Source organism: Phalaenopsis equestris, unplaced genomic scaffold (assembly GCF_001263595.1).
Source record: "Phalaenopsis equestris unplaced genomic scaffold, ASM126359v1 Scaffold000837, whole genome shotgun sequence".
NCBI lineage: Eukaryota > Viridiplantae > Streptophyta > Magnoliopsida > Asparagales > Orchidaceae > Phalaenopsis > Phalaenopsis equestris.
In genome coordinates this window covers 105,863-126,397 of record NW_018165277.1, presented here as the reverse complement: position 1 = coordinate 126,397, position 20,535 = coordinate 105,863, and the positions used below count along the sequence as shown (strand labels likewise).

Genomic DNA, 20,535 nt, shown 5'->3' with positions numbered 1-20,535 from the left:
GCCTTTTATACTACCATTATTCCATTAAGTGGGGTCGGCCGTCTTGTCCACATGAAGGACATTATTAGCGAAAAACGCACACATCAAGAATTCATACGTAGGTTCTCCTTAATATTTTTTGATCAACTCTCAATTGAATGTATAGCTTTCATGGTAGGCTTGTTCGACATGAATTCAAACTGATTTTGATAAATTTTTGTATCAGGTAACAACCTATGTTCAATTACCCTCTCATAACTTCAATGTATGACACATTAAAACTTAATATTTCTATAATTTACAGCCTCTCATGCATCCCAAATAAGATTTAATAGACTATTTCTCTATTCACCAAACATCTTTTTAGTTTTTAAATTAATATTAAAAATTTTACGAAGCCAATAAATTCTTTGAGCTCTTGAATATTATCACACTTCTGTTACAATACCATCAAGTCTTACTATTTTTTTTACATTTCATATTCTTCAAAATTAGTGTAAAAAAATATATTATAATTTGTTTTCAACTTTATTTTATTATTTGTTTATGTTTTAAATATATGATATGTTTAAATATGTTATGATAATTTGAACAACATCAACTGGGTTGTAGTTCTAACCAAGCAGACATGTCCATGAATGTGAATGTTGAGAGCACCTTGTACATGCACATAAATGTGCGAAATGGAAACCAGAAAAACTTTGATCTCCTTAATGAACTATAAATGATTTCAAAAAGCTCATCCAACACATGAAATTGGTTTGAACAATTTATTAAAAGTTAAGGTTGAAAGCATGCCACAAGTTGGTACCATTGTGCTATTACAATCATTTGCTGTTTGGTGCAACAAAGTACTTCTTATACTTAAATAAAGGAACAATTTATTCTACAATTTTAATTCAAAGATTGTTAGTTCATTAAGGAGGTTCGCGTTCAATATTGGCAAAATTGATAAGTTTAGCACCACCAGCGCCAATAGCAATTGGTCCGCCACATACTCCATCAACATGAAGAGAAGCTAAATAGTTCAAAGGCAAGAGATAACGAAAACCTTCACTTCAAGGTTGATGGAAAGTTAGAGCTGCTTGTTATGATGTCATCAAAACTGAAGCAATTGGCAATTTCTTTTTAAGTTAATAGATAAATTTTACATTTTATGACTATCCATAAGAAAATAAAAATGCAATTGTTGATTTGAAGTTATCCTCAAACACTTTAATTCGCTGGAATTCATAATTTAAAAACCATAACGTAATAGACATGCCAAGTTAAAACGAATGTTAAAAGCTCAATCCTACCACATTACAACAATGACGACGACGACGACGAGCCTTTATCCCACTAAGTGGAGTCGGCTACATAAATCCTTTTTTTTTGTCCTATTGAGTGTCATATTTTAATTTAATTCTAATAAATTAAGATCATTTTGTATACAACATGCCCAAGTAATGGTAATTTGTTCTTGACCGCAATGAATAATTGGTCCTTGTAAAGTTGGACGTGTAGAATCCTTTCTGCACCTTCGAGCATGGTTGGAGCATAGCCCATAACTTAGCTACCGAAACAACAAGTACTCGGTCCCATAAGTCATAAACTTAAGGGCTATGCTCAATAAAATTAAGAGAAGCAGCAATCGAGCACGAAGTAAAGATAACTAATTATATTCAGCACAGGAGTAAATGAGATAGGTCATTAATGTTTAACTCTTCAAAGAGCGATTATTAAATCAAGAACACTAGGAAGGGGATCCATTGAGGAAGATATTGATGCCACACTAGGATTAGGGGAGCGAGGTTTTCTCTAGTAAATATTAGTGATAGGTGGTTTGGGTTGACGCATTGGAGATGGAGCTAGATCAGGATCTAAGCTTATGATGTGATGAGTTAACAAATCATCGGAATATGGTGAAGATTTAGACACTGATGAATTGCTAAAGAATGAGATCTGTTCATGAAATGTGACTTCAACAGAATAATCTGTTTAAGAGGGGAAAAACATCAATACAATTTTTTTCAGACGAGAATATATTACAAACCTTAATGACTTAGGATCAAGTTTGAACACTTGTGGGCAAGTACCACGGACAAAAGCAAGTACACCGAAACATATGTAGTTCAATTAAAAAAGAGAGTTGGTTGAAAATAAAACTTGATAGAGTGTTTGATTCTGTAAAACAGTAGAAGACATCCGATAGATCAAAAAACATATAGTAGAATTTGTATTAGCCCGGAATTGTTTAGGCGCATTTATTTGAAACAAAAGAGTCCTAGCTGTCTCAAGAAGATGTATATTTTTCCTTTCAACTACTCCAGTTTGTGATGGGTAATCGACACACGATGAATGGTGAAGCATCTCTTTTTAAGCCATGTACTTCTGAAGGGGTGTAAAAAAATATTATTTGGCATTATCACTTCTCAGAATCTTAACTAAATTATTAAATTAAGATTTAACTTTGGCGCAAAAGGATTGAAAATGTGATAATACATTAATACGGGATTTCATAAAGTAAAGTCTAGTCGTACGAGATAAATCATCCAAAAAAATGACAAAGAATCAAAATTAATTAGACAAAATGAGACAATGCCTCCACACATCAAAATGATGCAACTCAAAACTATGAATGGCTCTTTTAATAACTCTAGGAACAGAATACAAACGATGGTATTTGGCAAATTGACACAACTCACAAGCTAAAGATAATAATTGTTGAAACAGGAGGTACAATTCTTTCAACATTGATAAAAATGGGTGTCTTAATAGTTAATGAATCTCAAAATAAGATAAGGTATTGGAACGGGTTGCTGGTCAAAGAACTTCATTATCCATAATATATAATCTCCTTGATTCTCGCCCTTTAATAAAAATGTTCTGTCATAAGGTCCTAAAATTGACAATCATCGGGAAATAATAAGATATAATAATTAAAATCACGTGTAATTTTGTTAGCAGGAATAAGATTAAAAGCAAAATGACGTAAATTAAAAATAGAAGTTCGAGGCAATATGAGTGTAATATTGATGTTGACAGAACTGAGAACACTGAAGGTGGATTCATCAGCTAAGGTAATAGAACATAGGTGTTTATGAAAGGTAGAAAAGTGTTATGGATTATCTGTCATGAGAACTGTAACAATAGAAGCAATGATTCCTTGTATGGAAAATGAAAAAAGATAAGTGTGATTCTTACCCAACTCGGCAAGAGCAGTCATGGATGGATATTCCTTGGATACTTCCTCAAATTTGATGAACTTGGTATATTCATCTGCAAAGATCGAGAGTTTAACTCGGAGAGGCCTCAGTGGCAGTGACAATGTGAGTAGATTGTGATTTAAAACCCTTTTAATTCTTTTTGAGCAACTTTTGATATGTTCTTCTTGTATGACCAGGTTAGTGACAGTAATAGCACACTACTTTTGACCCTTGATTTTATGAATTTGTTGATTTCAAGAATTTGGAGTTTCACTCCAATAATTGTCTTGAGAATGAGATTTAATGATGTTTTTATTTTTATAACTAGCAAAGGCACTAGATTGTTGTATGAATGAGGCTCGAGAACCCAAGATCATACAAAAAATTAAACTATAGGCTTCGCTCAAAGTCGTATATCTAGGGTCAGATAAAATGTGTGATTTGACACCTTTAGACTGAGAGTTTAGGACAACTAGAAAACTCATGATAGTCATTTACTCTCTTTAAGACTTTTAAAAACGAAAATATATGCTAGAGGGCAATAGTGCGTTCAATTCTTCATGCATATATTTAAAGTGCATGTGATGTGTGTTAAGTGACAGATCATATTATTCAGCACAATAGAATTCCTTACATACATCAAATGTTCAAGACATATTTTCTCTCCCAGAAAACACAAACACCAATTCCTTCGTCGCATCTTTAACACAGTTGCAATGAGTAATATGACTGAATTGATGAGATTCAATGAAATTTCGTAGTTGTATCGAAAGCTGAGCATCCACTCAAAATAGTTTGACTCGGTCTCAACTAGAGGATTATTAGTGAGGCAACTCTCTTAAAAGATACTCCTTAAATAGAATCTCACAGTTTTATTTCAATATAAATAATTGATGTCATTTATGCGATCTTAGAAACTGATGAAACCAACCAATGACAAAATGTTTGTGTTCACAAGATAGAATAAATATCATTCACTATTGAAGGACGAATTGACAAATAACTCCAAGAACAAGCAGACAACGAAACACAACAACCAAGGAAATAGATCTAAGTAAAAGTCGACAAATCCAAAAATGCACAGATAACTTGAAGAACAAGCAGACAACAAAGGACAACAACTGAGGAAATAGACCTAAGCAGGCGTCAGTGAAGCCATAACGAGCCTAAGCAGAAGACGAATGATGACGTTGCAAACGAATTGCTTCCAGTCGAAGTCGTCAATGACAAAGAAGACGCAGAAGAAGAAGGTGATGACAATGAATTCATAGACCAAGCTTTGAAAAAAACCCTAATCCCTTCGCAGGAAGAGGAGGTTTCGATCGATTTGTTACTCAAAAAACATTAAATCTTGAGTGACAAAAACCAAAAAAACATTAAGTCCGAGCTAGATACCTGAGTGATTTGTTACTCAAATACTATATGAATGAATTTCTACACCCACTTAATATAGTCTTTTCAATGAAAGTAGAATTACCAAAATAAAAATTACCTAAATGAACCCTCTTGGATTTCATTCTTCTTGTACTCTTCGCTCTCCATTCTCACATGAATCTCTTCGGTTTCCGTCTGCCTGGACTTAGATTACATCTTGGTAGAGAGAATTCACTACTTTACTTCGACTCGCGAGCATGAACAAAAAACCTTAAGCTTTTCTGATTCAAGAAAGCAATCGAAAACCCTAAACTATTGCTGAATGAAGGTGCTTTGTGCTCGGATGATGTTTAGCTTTTCAAAATGATGATATGATGTTTTGGTGAGATGCACGATTTAATTTTTAGGTGTTTGAGCCGGACTGAGCAGGGCCATACTAAAAAAATAGAAATTTAATTTTTTTTACTGAGGACCAAATTTCCGCGTCTATCGCGAAAACGTTCGGATTCGGCCCCCTCTTCCTCTTTCGAGGCTTCTCCTCTCAAAATCGCGAAAGGCTTGGCTGCGAGAGCTTAGGGATTGTTGTTTGTGTTCGTTCTCTTATCTCTACTTCTATATGATTCAATACAGTCTCTTTGTTCTCGGCGAGTCGGCGTTGGCTCGACTGCTGGGTATTCTTGCTTGGTCGCTTGATAGCAAACAGGGGTTGGCTCGACTGCTCGGTACTATCCTGCTACCGACAGCCGCTTACCTGATTCAGCCACCACAGAACTACCTGGTTTCATTTCTGCATTGATTTCCTTTTGATTGGAGCAAAGTTCTTCCCCTTTCTTCCTGTTGGTTTCAGCAGCAATAGGATATTTGGTTTGGTCAGATCCGTCTATTCTTTCGTAATGATCAATACTGCAATCGATAACTTCTACCTCACTGATGAAGATCTGAAAAATTCTCCTTCGAGGAAAGATGACATTCAAGAGGACACGGAGATAATGTTACGCATCTACGGGTGCGATCTCATTCAGGAGAGCGGCATTCTTCTCAGATTGTATCCTTTTTTATCTGATTTAATTCTACTCTTCCTGTTTGATTTATTTTTTAGGTTGATTCTACAACTCGATTTTTGATTACTATGTTTGCGAGTTCTTGACTCCGATAGACCTCAAGCAGTCATGGCCACAGGGCAGGTCCTTTTCCACCGGTTCTACTGCAAAAAGTCTTTTGCGCGCTTCAGTGTGAAGGTATGGCTATGTGTTTTTCAATGGAAAGAATATATGAGGTTTTGGATTCTATCCATTGATGTGTCACTGTTCCTAATTTTGATTATGTAGAGGGTAGCAGCTAGCTGTGTTTGGTTGGCTTCGAAGCTCGAAGAGAGCCCTAGAAAAGCAAAGTATATTCTTATGGTCTTTCACCGGATGGAGTGTAGAAGAGAGGGTTTACCGATAGAGCATCTTGATGTCATGTCCAAGGTTGGTGTTTCTGTTTTGTTAAATGGGATTTGGTTCGCATTGACTGTATCTCATTTCACAATTATCTTTTTAGGCATTTACATGACTTTGCCAGATGCTACCATGGAGAAATAAATTAATGTAATCGTAGTTTGTTTTTCTGATGCATTACTTGTGTGTCGTTATAATTGCTGGCCTTGTTCTCTACCATGATCACAGAAATACTCAGACTTGAAGAACGATTTAATTAGAACGGAGAGACATTTGCTGAAGGAGATGGGTTTTATCTGCCATGTAGAACATCCTCACAAGTTCATATCCAATTACCTAGCAACACTTGGAGCTCCTCTTGAACTTAGGCAGGAAGCTTGGAACCTTGCAAATGATAGGTATATTTAATTTATTTCGCTCAAATATATATATATATATATAAATGACCTCATAAATTTTGAATGTTTAATTTATTTGAATAATTAAACACAACATATAAAATAATACATTATATCGAAAGACAGATATAATTTTACGATGGATTTTATTACTCCGATAACTAATTTAATGTTTGATGTGTCCGCGTTTTAATCCAACAATTTTTCCTCATATCTAATCCGAAAACTAAAAATGTTTTAGATTAATCAGGTTACTAACTTCCTATAAGGGAACACCCCTATAACTAATTACTTCTTAAGAAATAAAATATCTTAAAAAATATTGATTAAAATTGAGATTATGTTTTCCAGTATTTCAAAGTTTGATTTTCAAGATTGTTTATAATAATTTGATGATGCATGTATAGAAAATAAATTTGTATAGGTCAAATTGGTATGAGATATACTCAGTCTATAACTTGTGATTCTCACATGCTAAATTACAAATTTTCATGAATGGGTGAGGGCCTGAAGACATGGAGTAGAATTAATATGCATGTATTCACCTAAGGGTGATTTTTTCGTATCTATTCTAACTCTAAGGGTTACTAGTTATTTTATTTATTTTATTTATATCAATGATTTTGCTAAGATGTGAATGTAATATTTTTGTTAATTTTGTTATTTTTTTTATGAATTTTGATTTTTATACAATTAAAATTGAGTTGTGTAAATTGTGATGGAAAAATTAGTCTTTAAAAAACCTAACGAAACATTTCAGATTAAAGACAAAACACCGCCAATGAACCTAGAACAATAGAAAAAATCCAAGCGGACGTACGATAAAGTAACACGCATGTACAAAAATAAAAAAAATTCATTTTATTAAAAATAAAAGGGTCACAAGTCCTCGACATACAACATATACTAGTTGATTGATTAGGTTATTTAAACATCTTTTTGTTCATGCATTAATGTTTTGAAGTTCATTGTTATTGTTCATCCTTACTATTGTTTATTTAGTTGCTCTTCATCCTTTTAGAGAATCCATATATTCGTAGTCGACCAACTTGAACAAATATTCTGACTATGCCAAACTCAACAATATGGTAAATCTAGGTTTACTATGACATCTACGAATACTAGACGACATACAGAAAAGAGTTAATACATTTTAGACTTACAACAACAGCAGTAAAACAGAGTTAACAGATAGTATATAAAAAAAAAATACACAGTGCAGAAAAATACTAGTTAATTAAACTAATGTTTAGAGTAACAAAGAAAATGTTCCCGTAACTTTCCATTTCTAATGAACAAACATAACAATTACTTTCAAATAAACTCAGTTAGAGATAATACAATTACTACTATATCAATTATCAATAAAATTATGGCTAAATCAAGAAGAGTTCCTTAGAAGCAGAAGCAATATAAAATTTGGAAACTTTTTACCTTATCGTATGAGCTGATTTTGAGTAGGCTTTTGGACTGATGGAGATTATGACTATATTGTGTAAGTTTTTCAAACACATTGTAAGGAGTTATTACATACATGCCACCCAATTCTAAGGGCTTCTTAACATATATAATACCTAACTTATAATATTGACATTCATACCATTCAAATTTTATATCATATCAAAGAATATACAATCATTCTTAATTTTAAATGATGAAATATGTATTTCAACAATGTGACATGTATATAAAAAATGAAAATTTAGGTATTAAGTATATAAATATATAAGAAAAAAAAATCTATAACTTTAAGTTTATGTGTTAATATATAAAAGTATTAAATATTAGATAAATCAGTAAGTATACATTCAAAATTAAGTGTTAAATGTATAAGTATATTAATTATTTGACAAATCCGCAAGCTCATATTTTGAATCTAGGAGTTATATGTGTAAATATATGTAAGAATTGGAAAATCAGTGAACATACGTTTGTGTTTAGGATATTATATATATGCAAATATATTATAGTTTGAATGATTTATACATACATTTTCGACTTACAGTAATTATATGTATAATTACATTAAAATTTAAATAGTTCATATATTCATTTATAAAGTTTAGGTGTTATATGTGTAAATATATTAAGTTTTGAAAATCTGGATACTTATTTTGAAAGTTTATATATTAAGCGTTACAAATTTATTTACTCATTTATTTTTAGTTTAAAAATTTGGCTTTACAAATTTATATACTCATTTATTTTTAGTACATTAGAATTCAATGATAAACTTACATTTGAAATTTAAATATACATGTAAACTCATAAGGATCAAGAAAAATAGTAAAACTTTATTTGAAATTAGGTATCATACATATCAACACAAAAGAATAAAAAAAAAAAAAAACAATAAAACTATATTTTTTTTTACTAATGAACAATTCAGTTTTTAGTTTATATTTAGGAAAAAAAATATCTTTGTTGTTTCTTTAGCTTTTTGGGAAAATCCAATCAAATTAAAACAGCTTTTAGTTTTGGATTTATTTATTTTTCAAGGCTCTTACACAAAAGCCAAATTTGGTTTTGAGAGTTGAGTTTAGAAGCTTACTAGTCTGAAATCCTCATTTTGAATTGTACATTAGATTTCCAATTTTATATTTAAATTGTGATTCTAAATTTATTTTTCACTCATGAAAAGATGAAATTTCGAATCTGGGTTTTGAAAATTGATTAAGTTCTTACCAGGATTTAAGTTGATTGGTAGAATTAAGACCGATTAATTGAGTTGGTCTATTTTACTGAGCTGATAGAACACATTCATACATGCATTCAAACTATTTAGTATTCAATATCAAGCATCTTGGTCAACCTAGGACAAATTCTACTAGCTGTTATAGTTTTTTTTTTCTTTCTCAATTTATTGGCTGAGTTCCTTCATTTAAACTGTTTCTTCTTGATGGAATCCTTATGTAGGCCTACGGTAAAGGAAAAAATGAAGTATGAATTTTCAAAACGAATTATTCATCTACTAAATTTACTGTCGTACTCTGTCACAGTAGAGGGATCCCTATTTGGGATTAGCTCAATTTTTACCAAATTTAGATTTTCAAGGCAACATGCAATTTTTTTGTTTGCTCACATAATATTCCCTTGTGCATCTTAGCATTTAATCATGCATAATTTATATTAGGAGATTCACTTGAAATAGCTACTAGAATCTCACAAATTTTGTAATTTATTTACAGAGAGAAAAAAAATGTGCCCCTTTTGTTCGAGAGGGCGATGGAAAGCTCATACAAATTACATTGGATTTTAAGAGTTAGTTTGATTTAATGATATCACATAAAATTAAATATGTTCTTTTTTTAAATAGACTTGGAAAAGCTTATGATCAATTATTATAAGAATTTATTGATGAGTATTTGAGAGTTAGACAAATCATATGGCATAAGTACAGTGAGGTTATTGATCTATATATGAGGGATCAGTGATTAAAATGTGTAGTTGTGGTGTGACAAAAGATATTTCAATCATAATAAGATTATGTCAATGATAATATTAGTCATTAGTTTTAAGTGTTCGTTGTAAAGATGTTGGCACAAAATGTTAGAAGCGAGGTACCATATTATATGCTATTTGTATATGATTTAGTCTTGATTTATGAGGTCTCTTTTGAAATAACTGTGAATTTGATATAATGAAATTTATTTTTAGACTATTAGGATTTTAGGATTAGCAGATGAAAGATCGAGTATATGATATGAGTATTTAGTTGTAAAATTTAATTTTTGATAATATCCTTAGAAGATAAGGAGATATTATGAACGATAGATTGAAACGAGTCTACAAAGATGCACCAACAAGATTAACAAACATAATGTGAAAGAATTAGCAATGAATAATGACCAATGGTAGTAGCTATTTTTGGTCAAATGGAGTTAACACCTCGTGTAACACTCAATAGAAAAGATAGATGAGAAGGGTAACCGACCCTAATTGTTGTCATAACTCATAAGCCTAATGGTGTTGTTGATGATGGTAATATATTCAATGATTATATACTGGGCTGCAGATGAATCGAGCTTAAGCTCGAGCTCGTTTGTTTGAATCTTGTTCAAGCTTGACTTGCGCTCGATTCGAGTTTTAAGAACAGTGTTATAGCTTGGCTTAATTTTAAAAATGATGTTTGAGCTCAAGCTCAATTTGAGGTCGATTCTTTTAGGGTTCATTGAGCTTATAAACGAGCTGCTCGTTTAATAAGACAAACAAGCCTTAACCGGGCCTACTATCGAACTAGTTCATGAGTTTTAAATGATAATATTCACAATATTAATCAAGTTACTTGTTATCTAACCAAATTATCTTTTTCAATCTTATAAAGCTCATTTGGTTAAACAAGCTTCTTATCTAGCCTTAACAAGCTTACAAACAAGGAGTTTGTTGAGCTCCATAAAAATGTGCTTTTATGTTTTAAACGACAAACTAGTGAACGAACTTGATCATATAATTAAAGATTAATTTTAATATGACTATATTAAACTTTATAAAAATTGTAAGTAAAAATTTATGAAATAAATTTTCTTTAAGTCTAGCTTCACTCAAGCTTTCACTACCATTAAATGATCTCACTAATGAGCGCTAAATTGAGCTTTAATCGAGATTGTTCACGAGCATTTATTCAAGCTTTAATTAAGCGTGCTTGGGGAGCTTTTCATGATGTTGTTCATGAACATAAACGAGCCAAACAAGGACCTATTCAAGCTTGTTTATTTAACTATATAGTATTCATAGAAGTGTTCAAGCTTGTTTGGCAATTTAATCAAATAAATATAAACGAGCTCTTATCAAACCTAGCTGCATGTAGCTTGTGGAACGCTCGGTTTGTGTGCAAGCCTATTATATAACATGTACTGAATTGCTGGGAGCATCAACCTGATACTCCTAGGATGACCACGTTATCTAAAAGATGGCTCCTCTGATTACTTAAGAGAACTAGGAGTTCATTTTATTCTGAGCTTAATGCCTCGGAATCTGTGAAGAGGTCACCCATCAACGTTGACACTACATAAAGGCTTTAAGAACCAAATTTTAAAGTACTTCTACATGTTTCAAGGGAAGCAAATTGGTCCCTGTTGATTTATCATATTCTTAATAGTTTCAATGGAGCAATGATCGACCAATAGATGCTTCTTGAAACAGTGAATATGTAAAAATATGGTCTTTTGTACTTTTAACTATTTGCTCAATGAAATCATCAGAAGCTGGCTTGGCTTATGTGAATGACAAATGAGATTCATCTCATTTATATATTTTGAGAGAATGCATGATGCCTTTTCAATTTTCCTTTGAAAATTTGTTCAGTTATCATAATGTGACTTGCTTGTCATCCAGATCAAACTACTTGCAAACTTCTTTCTCCATGTTGAAACCTTATTCGAAAGTATACTTGTATGATATCTATGCACTTTATGCCCCTCGGCCTTGGTTGGATCTTGAGTACTCGGTCAACTGTTTTTTTCTCAATATTTAATTTATGAAGTTTCCATGATATATTGAAATGAAATACCTTAAGTTGTCAATTTTTGTGTTAATCCTTTTTTTTTGCATGCCATAATTTTGTTTCTCCAAGAGGTTTAAAAGGTATAACATAGTTTATTTTATTTTTATGAAAAAAAGTGTGATGGCTATTTTTGGTTCAACACAAATTAATTTCTCGGTTATTTTTGAAGCTGATGTTATCCTTATTAAGATTGCTGAATTTATTAGCATGAATTATCTTTTTATGTTATTTTGGAATATATTTAGTTTTGGATATAGGGCTGTCAAGCGGGCTGGGTTGACTGTAACTACGTGGAACGTAGCCTCCGAAAGCCCTAATGGGTAAGGTCTTAAATGGGTGGAATCACTTATCATCGAACTTCTCAAAATTAACATATAACATAAGAATAAATATAAAATGCTCTTGCTTGACAAATTACTTGAAATGTAATTAATTTTGAGTTGTATCAAATTTTTATTGAGAACATCTTAAGTCCAAAAATAATTCAAAATAGTTTGAGTTCATGATTTGGTTTTTTTAAAATTGATTTTGATTGGACTAAAATTATTTAGTGCATTTCTATTTTAGTATTAATCAAATTATATTATATTATAATTTAGACGTTAATATTATCTTGATTAAATGTGATAAGAATTGTCAATCTCTTCTCTCCAGTACAAATTTTAGGTCAATGTGATTTAGACATCTCTCTCTCTCTCATCAAATGTTTGAATCAAGGAAGCATGCTGATAACAACTCTATTTTTATTTTAATTGAGACTAATTATACCTCAGTTATTAATGTTTTTCTTTATTTTCTTCATAGTTTGAGAACAACTTTGTGCGTTCGCTTTAAGAGTGAAGTCGTAGCTTGCGGGGTAGTATACGCTGCAGCACGTAGGTTCCAGGTTCCTCTCCCGGAAAATCCACCTTGGTGGCTTGTATTCGATGCCGATCAATCTGGAATTCAGGAAGTTTGTAGAGTGCTCGCTCATCTCTACAGTCTCCCCAAGGCAAAATATGTCCCAGTCTATAAAGATATCGATTCTTTTACATCAATTAGCCGAGTGCCAAACTCACAATCTCATGTTTCCAAGGTGATAAATTCTATTACACTAATTTTCTCCTAAATTTTATTTTTTTTAGGAAGATTTACATGCACACCGCCTGATTTTTATGTATCTACATATCTAACACCTGAACTTCAAGTTTTACATATTTCCACCCTACCCATTCTTGAAAAGATGTATTCTTTTCAAAATTAAAATTAGTAGTATTTTTGCTGTGATATAAAAGATTGTGTTGTTATGAATGTAAAAATCAAAGTTTAGGTGTTAGATATGTGCATACATAAAAAATGGGTGGTATGCATGTAAATGCACCTTTTTCAGCTATTATTTATTTATTTATTTTTAAAATAACTTTATTGCACTGCACATTGCTTGATGTTCTTCTGTTTAGGAAAACTCTGTCAACGGTAATGCTAATGACTCTAGCCCTCCTAAGTCAGTAAATAGTCAGGATGGTAGCTGCTTTAAAGATTCAATAATAAAAGCAGCTCTAGATAAGTTGAAAGAATCCAAGAAGAGCGATGAGGATGGTAAAACAGTGCCTGATACTAAAGAGGAGGAGACTGAAAGTTTAAGGAGTGAGCTTAAATCGGATCGTAATGGGGAGAAGAATCGTGAAAGAGATCGAGAAAGGTTGAGAGCGAGAGAACGGGATCGTGACAGCAGGGGTAGGGACTCAGATCGTGAGAGTAGGGGCAGGGACTCGGACCGGGAGAAGGAGAGGAGTCATCGCTCTAAAGACAAAAGCTCAGGTGTGTCATTTTTTTATTGGGGCATTTACATACATACCACAAAATTCTGATGTATTTATTTAGATATCCAACTCCTGAACATTCAACTCCTGAACATTGATATTTACATACATATTGCTCAAATTTTTAACATCACATTAAAAATATCACCGTCAATATTTTTTTTAAAAGTGGAATACACCTTTTCATGCATTGGTGTATAACACCAAGGTGTTGTAGGTGTAAATATCAAGCTTTTTGGGTGCTAGATATACAAGTACATACGAATTGTGTGGTGTGCATGTAAATTTCCCTTATTTTATTTTCATGACAATATGTTGTGGTCTGTAGCTTATGTTGCTTATTGTTTCTCTTCTTAATTGCAGGGAATTCAGATAAACCAAGGCATCATTCGTCCCGCGGTATGCCCTGTTTATATTCTGGTTGAATTTATGGAGCAAATGATCAAAACGGTTCTTAGATTTTTAAATGTGTTCATTTTAGTCTCAAAATTTTTTAGGTGTTCAATTTTGCCCCTTAATTCATCAAATTTGAACCAACTTGACTATACTGTCAGATTCATCATTAGTATTTTAGATTTTTTAGGGTCAATCTCACTAACTGAAGCTAAGTGGGATTGATCTTTAAAACTTTACAAGGCCCTCATGAAAAGCTCTCCTCAATTAATTTTTCTCTAGAAAACTCCAGTTGACAGTAGAACAAAATTGTTTAAGATTTGTTGAGTTGTGAAATGCTCGAATAAAGTAAATACCTAAAAAGAAATCCTGGGACTATTTTGGTTTTTTAAGCAATTTATATATTATCTTTAAGAATTTACTGATTTTATTTTTATATAATTTGAATTTTTCCTTCCTTCTAATCAGATAGAAGTGAGTACCACAGTTCGCACTCCTCCAGAGACAAGGATCGTCACAGGCATCATAGTACATACTCCTGAAGTTGAAGTTATGCTCCACTTGAAGGCTTCTGTATTATTAGAATTTGGCAGCTATAAAGGTACAAATAGCTATATTTACTGCATCAAAATTCACAAATTATATACCTTAGAAGGCTGCTAGAGATAATTAATCATTAGGAATTTTTAACTAGTTCTACTCCTGCTTGTGCTTTAGGTGAGTTGCTCCATAATATTATGTTTATGTATAAATATTCATACTATTGTAGTTTTTTTTAAATTTCATATTAAATCCATGTTGTGAACTCTCTTGTTTTACATGACTTCTATTCAGCAAGATTACTGGAGCCCTTTTTTTCTGGTGCATTCACATACATACCACAAAATTCTTATGTATTTACATAGCTAACACCGAAACTTTCATATTTATATGTCTACCACTCAATTCTTAAAACATAACATAAAAAATAACACATCTACACATCGAAAATCTGATCACACGAATTTCGAGCCATCGAGGATCACTTCATTCAATTGGATAATGGGCCGACTGAAGGAAATTACAATGTTTCTAACACTTTGCATCTACTTTGGGGAATGACCGTATGAAACTGACTTCCTCAACCGATCTGGGTCATTCACATAGAAGTTCAACGGTCTCCCCGCAACACTCTTCAACTCTTTAGGAAAACCTCTTGTCCAAAGGAAGATAGACTACCCATCAGAATGGTGATGCACCATCTGCCTGTTGGAATAAATCTTCATTAAGGATAAGAAGGTCTCCACAATGGGTTCACTCAGGAAAGCTGTTCAAAGAGCTCTCGACCAACCGAGGGAATTTCAGCCTACCGAATGACGATCAACTGACTAGGTTGTACAGTTACAAATACAAAGCGGTGCCAACAATAATTATGAATACGAAGCGATGCCAACAATGGTGATCAATACCAAAAGATCCAAAAATCAGTTACAAGTAGGTAAACGTGTAATGGTTAATAAATCATATGTAACATTCCTATTTAATCAAAGACAAGTGTTTTAAATTAAGTTTAATGAATATAAAATCATCTTGATAACCCTAAACTTTCCCTGCCCCTATATTTTATGTGTTTTGTCTTCATACCACATTTTTATTGTAGGTTATGTACTAGAGAGGTTATGCAGCTTTATTTAATGTTTTACATATCATGTGTTGAGTGGTTTATATTAATTTAGAATGAATGTTTGATGGTTGATATTAATGACATGACATTTGAATTCCTAATGGAAAATTCGGTTGTTTTTTGAGATTTTAAAATAGGAAGGAGAAGCATTTAGTTGAAATGTATACTAAAGATTTAATATTAAATATAGTTATTGGATGATTTATAAGTAATAGTTTTAATGTTATATATGTTTCAAAAATCGTACAACAACAATAAAAATAACAATAACAAGCCTTTTATCCTACCATTATTCCATTAAGTGGGGTTGGCTGTCTTGTCCACATGAAGCACATCATTAGCGAAAAATGCACACATCAAGGTACATCCTCTTGTAAATGTAAGTAAGAGTATAAAGGCTTAACACCTGCTGATGTAATCTAATTGAAATAGGAAAAGACTTAGTCAATCATTTTTGTGTTCCAATATAAGTAATAACTATAGTATACATATTTTAATGAATTAAATATAAGTAATTTTTACATATTTCTTTTTTAGAACTATGCAAAGCACTCTTGGAATTTTATCATAAGTTTTTTTCAATCAACAGAATTCATACTTAAGTTCTCCTTAATATTTTTTGATCAACTCTCAATTGAATGTATAGCTTTCATGGTAGGCTTGTTCGACATGAATTCAAACTGATTTTGATAAATTTTTGTATCAGGTAACAACCTATGTTCAATTACCCTCTCATAACTTCAATGTATGACACATTAAAACTTAATATTTCTATAATTTACACCCTCTCATGCATCCCAAATAAGATTTAATAGATTATTTCTTTATTCTCTAAACATCTTTTTTAGTTTTTAAAATAATATTAAAAATTTTACTAAGCCAATAAATTCTTTGAGCTCTTGAATATTACCACACTTCTATTGCAATACCATCAAGTCTTACTATTTTTTTACATTTCATATTCTTCAAAATCAGTGTAAAATTTGATAGTATCTGCAAATCTAAATTTTTGCTTTTTATATTTTTATGAAGTAGATTTTTCATATCAAATTAAAAATATCACTGCTTAAGTATTTAAAAAGTGAATTGCATTTTTTCAAGTTTTTTATTTATGTTTTAACTATTTTCTAAAAAAAATATCTTAATCAATTATGCATACCATATTTTATTTTAAATAAAATAAAATAAAATAAATAAAAATAACTGAAAGTGAAATATTAAATTATACTAATTAAATTTTTTTTTTTTTAAAAAAACATAATAAATGAAACCAAACCAAATGAAATTGTTTTAATCGAACAATAATGCAAAACTAAATTTTAGCTGATGGAAGGGAATGCAAAAAATAATAAACAACCATTACCGTTTTGGCATGACAAATATATATTCAAATAAACCCAAAAAAGATTGAAACAAAGCCCAATTTTATTACCGTTATGTTGGTGGTGTAAGTGATGTTACTCATTGAAGTGATATTTGAGGACTCACAAAAGTGATAAATGAAATTGTTTATACTTTTAATATTAGGGCTTATTAAATTGTTATATGATGAGAGAAAAAATAAAGATATTAAAATATTGTAACACTCTATTTGTCTGGTTCCAAGCCCTAGATGTGAAAATGGAGGGTTGAGTTAGGTAATCACATGAATTTGTTAAATCCTTGTGTAAATGTTAGACTGTCATTTGAAAGGAGCATGTTATATGACTTAGATACATTGAAAAGTGTGCAAGGGCTGCTACACCGGCGCCCGAGTGTAGTGTAAAATAAATAATGGTTCTCACATCACAAACGGATGCAGGTAAAAAAAAAAAGTCTATGAAACTTATATTAGGATATGATCTTGGAATATATGTACACTTACTAGTACGTTAATAGAATTAGTTGACATTATGGTTCATATGTGGATAAATATTTTATGTATTCAAGAAACTCCATGAGTTGGAGAAAAATCTAAGGAGGTTAATAGTTTTGATTTTAAAATTTAGTATTCAGGCATGAGTCACACTAGAAATTTTTTTGATGTAATTATAGATAAAAGTTTGAAACTTAATGTGTAAAAATTAATAGAATTTAAGATAGAATTATAGGCCTAAATATTGTTATTGATACTAAGATTTTTAATGTTATAAGTGTTTATGCTTCACGAGTACGTTTAGATATAGGTTTAAAAGAAAAATTCTGGAATGACCGAGAAGAATTAATGCAAATGATACCTATTAAAGAAAAAAATTTTATAGGAGGAGATTTAAATCAACATGTTTGTAGAGTGGTAGAAGATTTTAGAAATGTTCATGGTGGTTAAGATTTTAGGGTGATTAATGAAGAAGGTAGAATCATATTAGATTTTATTTTAGTATATGATTTTATTATTGCTAATATTTTATTCAAGAAAAGAGATGAGTGTATTATTACTTATAAGAATGAATCTAATAAAACATAATTTGATTATTTTCTTATGAGAAAAAAAGATTTTGTCGACAATGTAAAGATTATATGATTATTCCAAGTTAAATTTTAAGTACTCAATAAAGATTAGTAGTTCTGAATTTTAAGATGAAGAGTTGTAAGATGAAAGATACAAGTAAAGATTATCATAAAATTAGATGAGGGTAACTAAAAGACGAAAATAAAAGTATTTTTATGAGTCAACTTCAAGATTTCAAGATTTAGGATGTTCATGAAGAAAAAAATTGTGTGATAAAGTAACAAGTACTATTAAAAAAGTTACACATAATGTACATGGAGAATTAAAAGGATTAATTTTTATAAATAAAATAGTTGATGGTAGAATAATAATGTGCAAGAAAAGAAAAAATATTAGAAGTTATGCTTGAAGCTAAAAATTCTGATTTTAGTGATCGTTATAATAAATCAGATACTAAAAAGGCTTTTATATATATCTATATATATATATATATATATATATATATATATATATTATGATAAAATTTTCAAGTTAACATTTTTTTAATAAAGTGAATGTCTTAATAACATAAATTCAAATTTAATGTGCATAATCAATAAAATTATCATGCCACGTGGGATATATGTTATCAAGTGGCAGGCGTGACAAAGTAGTCAGTTGCATTTTTACTTTGTAACGTGATTTTTTTTGCATTTATATTGCTACACACAATATTATGAACAAGCCTTCTATACGAGAAATAAATCAAAATTGTGATTAAGGAGTGAAGCAATAGTTGTAGAAAAAAATAAATAAATAAATGATAAAACAAATAAAAAATTAAGTAATAGTGCAACTATTGATGTAAAGTTAAGGATATGACATGAGTGCAAAGCTTGTAAATACAAAAGTAAAGGTGTTATATGTAACTACATATATATGACATGTGTGGAATGTATGTAAATGGCTAGTTCTATTTAGAGATGCCATACCTAATTAAGAGGGAAATCAAGTGTAGCACAAAGGAAAAGGGGCAATGGTGAGGAATAGAGGGCAGGGGAACATCAAAGGCCCACCAAAGATTTTTGTACATGATTTGATGATTGTGATAAAAAATTAAAGATTAGAATACAAGTGTGTTGATGGCATCTAATTAATTAATTTAATTAACATGGGGGTTAAGTAGTGGAGATGATGTGAATGTTACTTTCTTTCCACTAAAAGATGGTTATGTCATCTTTAGAATGATGAATATTGAGGGAGGGAATGACATTTTCAACTCCTAGTTATTATTCTTAGGCATAGGTATAGAACATTTGGTGTTAGATTATATTCATTTGAATCAAATATGAAGTCAATGGATGGGGAATATTTTTTGCTTGGTGTGACTTCTTTTCTCTTTTCATCTTTTGACATTTTTTTTGTAAAATAAATAATAATTTTGGAATGTGGAAAGTGATTTTAAAGCAAAAGAATTAGTTGGCAAGAAATTTGTCTTCATTGATTTTCTCAATATTCTAATAATAATTTTTTTTGTTATATATATATATATATATATATATATATACATATATATCATAAAATAATATATATACATATATATCATAAAATAATATAATTGTTAGATTTCTTCAAACTATTGATGGAACACGAAGCATAAAATCATTTTTAACCGTAGGAGAACTATAGCGATTCACGTTTATTTGACGTTACATAGCAAAAACATCCGCATGTTTAGTGGGCTGACCGCAACGCATGTACATTCGTAGCCCAAGGCTTATAGGCTGTTGCTAGGGCTGCAACAAATGCTGCGAGTGCTTCTACGAATTTTCTTGAAATCTGATTCTTAATCTGAGTTATCAAATACTTCAGGCTTCGTTGAACGAATTCTTCTGTAAATTCTCTGGTGCATGTTGCTTCTCCTATGTTCCTCTGACTGAACTCTCTCTGCTGTTGGTGTTGGGCTCATGTTCTTGTTGAAGACATGTTTCCACGCTCACCACATCTTAAATGATGTTGAATCCAAAAGTGCCCAGAAAATAACCCAAGGAATAGAACGTTCTGCTAAGAAGTGATTAGAGAGAGAGAGAGAGAGAGCACAGTAGGGAACTGTAAAAGAGAGTGTTTCATTATATGGACCCCCTATTTATAGACATAGGTCTTCGTATTACAAAAGTACATATTGGCCCCCTCATCATTGACTTTTCAGAGTAACTTTTTAATAATTATAGAGTTATTAGCATATAATAAGAGCTGAGGACCAATTCGATCGATGATGGCTTGTCGGCCGTCAGATGAGCCTTGACTTATCGATCATCCTGAGGGCTTATCCCGACCAAGAGAAAAATCTTCTGCACGTTTCGTCGATCGCTCAAACAAGACGCCTCCC

At 31.3% G+C, this 20,535-nt stretch overlaps 1 protein-coding gene across 2 annotated transcripts; it reads left to right on the top strand.

Moving 5' to 3' along the window:
- Window positions 1–5,029: 5,029 nt before the first annotated feature.
- Window positions 5,030–15,666, top strand: LOC110031525 (cyclin-L1-1-like). Of its 2 annotated transcripts, none has more exons than XR_002294745.1 (9): window positions 5,030–5,586; window positions 5,698–5,779; window positions 5,870–6,010; window positions 6,209–6,378; window positions 12,686–12,956; window positions 13,321–13,681; window positions 14,047–14,082; window positions 14,545–14,677; window positions 15,223–15,666. XR_002294745.1 is itself a non-coding variant. In XM_020734769.1 (9 exons), exons 2-9 carry the CDS (start codon window positions 5,435–5,437, stop codon window positions 14,616–14,618), a joined length of 1,287 nt encoding a protein of 428 aa, XP_020590428.1. In that variant the 5' UTR covers window positions 5,038–5,131; window positions 5,238–5,434; the 3' UTR covers window positions 14,619–14,865. The 2 variants fall into 2 exon arrangements, 1 of the variants encoding a protein (XP_020590428.1); XM_020734769.1 differs by lacking the exon at window positions 15,223–15,666 and having other exon boundaries at window positions 5,038–5,131; window positions 5,238–5,586; window positions 14,545–14,865.
- Window positions 15,667–20,535: the final 4,869 nt, after the last annotated feature.

What these genes read in the sequence shown, in the direction of transcription:
- LOC110031525 (XM_020734769.1), top strand. Translation starts at nt 5,435, where the DNA reads ATGATCAATACTGCAATCGATAACTTCTACCTCACTGATGAAGATCTG. An exon ending in TGGAACCTTGCAAATGATAG is followed by an intron (nt 6,379 to 12,685) that starts GTATATTTAATT and finishes TTTTCTTCATAG; the next exon opens with TTTGAGAACAACTTTGTGCG. An exon ending in CTCTAAAGACAAAAGCTCAG is followed by an intron (nt 13,682 to 14,046) that starts GTGTGTCATTTT and finishes TCTTAATTGCAG; the next exon opens with GGAATTCAGATAAACCAAGG.